This window comes from Dipodomys merriami, unplaced genomic scaffold (assembly GCF_024711535.1).
Source record: "Dipodomys merriami isolate MVZ:Mamm:240054 unplaced genomic scaffold, mDipMer1.0.p SCAF_1, whole genome shotgun sequence".
Classification (NCBI taxonomy): Eukaryota; Metazoa; Chordata; class Mammalia; order Rodentia; family Heteromyidae; genus Dipodomys; species Dipodomys merriami.
In genome coordinates this window covers 49745334-49751333 of record NW_027202270.1, presented here as the reverse complement: position 1 = coordinate 49751333, position 6000 = coordinate 49745334, and the positions used below count along the sequence as shown (strand labels likewise).

The window sequence follows — 6000 nt, the reverse complement described above, 5'->3', positions numbered from 1 at the left end:
TCAGTACAATCACTGTATTACTATCAGTACAAATGAGAACCCATATCTGTCGATATTCTCAATAGTTAGCATGATGACTCATGAGATGCATCCCTTGGAGAGTACTTGAAAAAGAGAAAGGTTCATGTGGATCTTCCCATAGGAAACAATTGATGAGGCTGTGACTGGAGGCAAGGAACACAATTAGAAGGCCATATTTTGGCCCAGTAAATAAATAGTGTTGGTATAGTGCTAGAGAGTAACACCAACACATCAACTTGTTTATTAATTGGTAACATAGAAGAGACCTTGCTTATTGATTGGCTACGAGAGGTAGAAGAGTGAGGCTGAGACAGGACTTGGCTAAACATCACGCATATATTTCTACATGACTCAAGAAGGAATGCATGAAGAAATTCATGTTTGGAGGGAAAAATAGAGAGAGGTATGTATAGATATTATCTAGGAAACAGTTGGTAGTCTGGGTTTGGGGTTTAAGGAAATACCACAGTTGGAGAATAAAAGTCATATTTTAAAAAATAAATGATTATAGAAATGCATAGCTAAATTAATAAGATTATCTTTTAAAATAAGATGACCAATGAGAATATTCTTATTGTTGTTTTTTACCTGGAGAGAAAAAAATCTGTGTGACTCTTACCTCCAGTTAACCAGCAAAGTACCTGACTGGAAGAAGGGTTCAAGTGTTAAAGTACCAGCTATAGTTCATTCAAGAACTGTTATGAGCACAAAAAGACCAAACAAAAAATAATTTTTTAAAAAAAGCATCCTGACAATCTACCACTACTATACTATTCTGAATGTATCTAATCCAATCTAATAGAAATGGCAACAGATTTTTCATGAACTCAAGAGGTTACCTACATTTGGTTCCAAAACTGTGGGCACATTCTTGTGATATGGAAGACAATACATCTTTGACAGACCCAGACTTGTCAAAGATGATACAAAACAATGAATATATACACATGCAGCAATTATTTGTTCATACTGGCAAGTGTGAGAGTTAAAAATAAAGTACTTCATGATTGCTAGGAAACAGGGATAGTGCTTGAAGATCTTTGCTTTGGGGAAAAGCTATGAAGCCCCCACAATACATTATCACAGAACCAGATGAGGATCAGTTTGCCCAAGTGCCTTTCCTGCATTTGAAATAAAAAAAAATAGGCTGCAAGTCAGATAATTGCACTATTTCTATGACTACTCACCACAGAGTAATCAGACTTAGAGCGGATCTACACCTAACTCTGCATGGTAAAGATATTATTAGCTACTATTTTATCTAACTACTGATTTAAAAATGGAAGTAGCTGGGCACTGGTGGACCATTCCTTTCATTCTAGCTACTCAGGAGGCTGAGATCTATGGATGTGGTTTGAAACCAACATGAAAAATCCATTAGACTTTTATCTCCAATTAATCACCAAAATGCCAGAAGTGGAACTGCAGCTCAAGTGGTAGTGTTAGCCTTGAAAAGGTAAGGGATAGTGCCCATGCACTGAGTTCAAGCCCCATTACTGACACAAAAAGTGGGAGCGAGTATTTTGCTATCTCTGAGGTACATAGCTTAAGAAATACAGAAAATGGGTTACATTAATCCTATTTAGTTTCATGTGGCCCAGTATGGTTGGAACGTCCAGTTCTGACCATTTCTGGCCCAAAGCTGTGATGATTTTTCCCCATCACCTATGGTGGTACTTTGTTGAACTGTTAATAAGCTAAGTGCTTAGATATGTCAATTAACAATACTATTTATGTTACTTATTTTAATGTTCTCTACATAAAAAAAAATGAACTGTCTGCTGGTAGTAAGAAACAACCCATTCTGCTTTACTCTTCCTGAGAGACATTCAGCATTGGTGAATTTATTGTAACTAAAAATAAAATCCCTGTACAGCTGTGTCAGCATTAATAAAACTAGGTTCTGTCAAGGTTTTAGTTAAACTTGGATATTTTAAGAATAATTTTATGGAAATAATTCTGTATACTTACATCAACAATCAGGAAATCTAGCCAGCACCATGCATTAGTGAAATATGTTTGAAACCCATAAGCTACCCATTTGAGAAGCATTTCCAGAATGAATATATACGTGAAGACCTTGTCCGCATATTCTAGCATGGTTTTGATGGTCTTTCGCTGTTCAATGTATATATCTTCAAAAGCCTGAGAATAAATATAATGTTAATTATCTTGATGGTTTGACTCCCTTAAATACTTCTAATGTGCTTAACATATATTGAGTACAAAGAAATAATTTGATAAGTATTGACAAGTATCATACAGACATTGAAAAACTGAAAAAAATCTAAAGCCTAAGACTAACTAGGAAAATATTGGAAAGGAAATGTCAACATCTTTATTTTTACCGTTATTTTAAAAGTGATGTAAAGAGGGATTAAAATTACATGAATCAGGTAATGAGTATATTTCCTTTTGTACAATGTCTTCTCATTATTGATGTTAATCCCTAAATTTTACTCCCTCGAGTGTCTATCTCAATTACTACTACAAAGACTTTCAGTGAAATGACATGAATTTAAAAAATAACTAGAGGCTCTAAGGGTAGTATATGCTTATTCCAATATTACTTTCTTTCATTCACTGAATGATCTAGCTTATTTTGAGGGAACGTTGATTACACACGAAGAAAGCAAGATACAATTTTCATCCATTAATGTTAACATAATTATTAGGGAAAACTAGATGGCATTTGACAGGGAAGGTAATGTAGCCACACAATGTTTCTGCAAATGGTTGTCTCAGTGAGGAAAAACATCTGCTAGATAAACACCAGATGAAAAATTCCATCTGGCTGTTTCATCTGATTTGTTTCCAACAGAATTTTGCATAGAGTACTCAGTTCTGCAAGACAACAGATATCACTTCTCTTTTGATTCTTAAACTTGGTGTATATTTCTGGAATTTTATTGGAATGAGCTTCTTCACTGGAGCCTGAATCTGCCCAGCATGCGTTTTACTTACCAAAGCACCACTGCTGAGAAGAATCATGAAGACAATGAAAGTCTCAAACCAGTTGTGCTCTACAATGCTGTAGCAGGTTTTCCTAAGATTCCACCAAATCTTTCCTTTGCCTTCTTCTGTACTTACTTGACAGAAGGGAAACTTTTTAATACATCCTAAAACGCAGTGGTTAAATGGAACAAAACAGAAAAAATATATTTTATTTCTAAATAGGAAAAGCATAAAATTTCTTGCTCCCTCTCCACCCCAACCCCAGTTCAGCATTTTATGGGGTACCTGGCTGTGTCCTTCCCTTGTCTCCTCCAACATTTCTCCCACGCAATAAAATATTGTTAGGCTTATACACTTAGAATATAAGAAACTTCTTTACTCATATTTGCTTCAATATATACATATGTATATATTTCAATAGACATCAGAATTTCTTTGCTGCAAGAAAATCTCAAGATAGGGGCAAACCCACAGGTTTAAGTTTATTCATATTTTCATGCAATTCTAAATTTCGATTTCCTCCTCTTCAATCATAGAAAACCCCACTGTCTTTCCAGGTAATAGCTGCTGTCAATATTCTCCAGCTAATTTATTTTCAGCCTCAGTGCTTTTCTTAGTCTCGCCATGACTCATCTTGCCAGTCAGTATCTCCTAATTCCTTTGTCTTCTGCCACCTAAGATTTTGCATTATTTTTTCACTTCTCTTTGCTGTTCTGCTTTTACTCTCTGTGCTACCACTCATCAGATTAAATCCAATTATGATGAGTCAATAAATCTTTACTGATTTGTGTACATTTTGCTGGAAGTGTTACTGCAAGAACAACTGTGACTCCCCCTGCCAAAGTCCTCTCCAAACAGCTCTGGGCATTGCACAAAATAATCACATTTGAAATTATAGGAGGTGCGATGCCATTACCATAGCCCCTAGAAATCAAATCACATAATCAGTGATATATTCAGAAGGGATTGCAATTATCAGTGACATGACATTTTAGAGTGACAAATAGATCTTAGGATCTGTATTCTTGCATTCTATAGGGTGAAGGGTTTTTTTTAAGTTCTATTCTCTTATTTTTTTCCAGGAATAGTTTCTGCTATTGAACAATCTGAAAACATAAATTTTATTTAGAGGAAATGAGAAAAACAAAGATAAGCCTGTCTTCACTGTTTTAAATACTTCCCTCGAAAACATTTGGAAGGACTGATGGGAGATTTTCTCACATCCTATTATTTGATTTACCTTCAGTAAAACAAGCTTCTGGCTTAAGGTCTTCCTCAGGTTCAATTTCAGGTTCACCTTCTCGGGGTGGGGCAACATCTACTGTGCTTCCTTCTGATGAGCTGGTCGCATTTAATTTCTGGAAACACAATTCCATTTCCAAGATGTGAATTTTGTTCCCATTTATTCAAATAATTGGGAAATGCTCTCCCACAGTGCAAAATATAATAGTACTTGCATTTGACTTGAGTAGTGATACTGATGATTTTATACTAATAATTTCACATAATTAAATTTCTACTAATCACAACAATGTGACGAGTTACCTCATTCAAGCAAATAAAGGTTAAACAGCAGTTACTATAGATGATTTGAAAGGGTTGATCATACTGATTAATTTGTTTTATCATCTCCATTTATGCATGAATGCCATAGGAAAATAACCTGATAACATTAATATTCTGGCTAACCCAAAAATAGTTTGAGAAGAACTTATTATGTTAACATCTACTCATGATTATATTAATTAAATGCAACAAATCAAGCTATAACTTGCACCTCTTCAGATAGAAATTTTCAGAGGGCACAGAACATTACCGGTTGTTTCTAAGTGCTGTCCACGTTTCTGTAATTTTCAAAAGGGAGCACGTTAACATTAGTCGCAGTCATTATATTTCAACTTTGAGCTATATTTTTCTCTGGCTTACATAATTTTCTCCTTACTTTACTAGCACAAAGTGATGGATCATTCCTTCTCCCTTTTTATAACTGCATAAAGGAATCTAACACTTGCTGAAGAATTCTAAATGCAATGGAAATGTCTTCATAAATGACATCACCTAGAATCTGTAGAGGAGGTCTTTTTTATATTCAACATGTGATCAGGCTGCAAATTTCTCTTTTAAACAAATCACTGCAGCATGGTGAAACAGGACACTTTAATGGTACAAGAATAAAGATCTAATAAGTTTCCTAAGATCAGTCAAGAAGACATCATGAATGTGTGATGCTTTGTGAAAAGTGTACAAAGACGTGATGACACACAGCACAAGCAGGAGGTGTAATGCATTCAGGATGAAAGAACAGCTCATGGGCATGTGAATGATTTTGAAGCCCCCATTATGAACATCAGTAGCTCAGTGTGAAAGGCACTCAGTCCTAGCCTCCTGAGTTAACGTCCTATTTTAAAAAGGGCTAATGACAGGCCATATTGGGAGAAATTTAGCTCAAATTTTTCTGATTTATTGAAATCATAATGTCAATGTGAGCTTAATATTTTATAATGTGAACTAAAATTGAAGAGTAATGTCCAGATAATACTTGCCATGGTGTGACTTTGAAAGTGATATTAATCATATCCAAATAAATATATTATGAGAATGATTTCAAGTCAAAATATAATTCCACAGTATAATTCCTTCTACTGTGGAGTTTGCTGAAAAGAAAAGCTAGGTCATCATTGTGTCTGATGGTTCTTAGGCTTGTTAGAGAATAGAAATTTTTATGAAATTCCTTTACTTTTTGAAAACCAGAGAAGCACAGACAAATTTTCTCCTAGTATTTTTCTGCTTCTTGCACATAGGGTATATTCATTCTTTTTTTAATAAAGCTTAGAGAAGCAATGACTGGGCATAATCATAACAGCGTTTGGAATAATCAAGAAAAATGACTTGGTCTCAGCAGTTTATTCTTCCAATTTCATTGATGATTTATAAGTTGGACACTATGGCTTTTGGTGACAGACAGCAATTACAGACACTTCAAAAATAACACCAGTATGACATGAAATTAGTTTGAGATGCTAT

General features: G+C 34.8%; 1 protein-coding gene across 6 annotated transcripts in view; it reads right to left on the bottom strand.

Moving 5' to 3' along the window:
• LOC138826555 (sodium channel protein type 3 subunit alpha) overlaps positions 1-6000 on the bottom strand; it is a 115732-nt gene that overhangs the window by 19687 nt on the left and 90045 nt on the right. For all 6 annotated transcript variants that reach the window (XM_070021818.1, XM_070021819.1, XM_070021833.1 and 3 more), the window contains 3 exons: positions 4217-4334; positions 2986-3140; positions 1993-2166 (listed from right to left, as the gene is read on the bottom strand). In XM_070021818.1, the coding sequence (XP_069877919.1) occupies positions 1993-2166; positions 2986-3140; positions 4217-4334 (447 nt within the window). The remainder of the gene's footprint in view (positions 1-1992; positions 2167-2985; positions 3141-4216; positions 4335-6000) is intronic.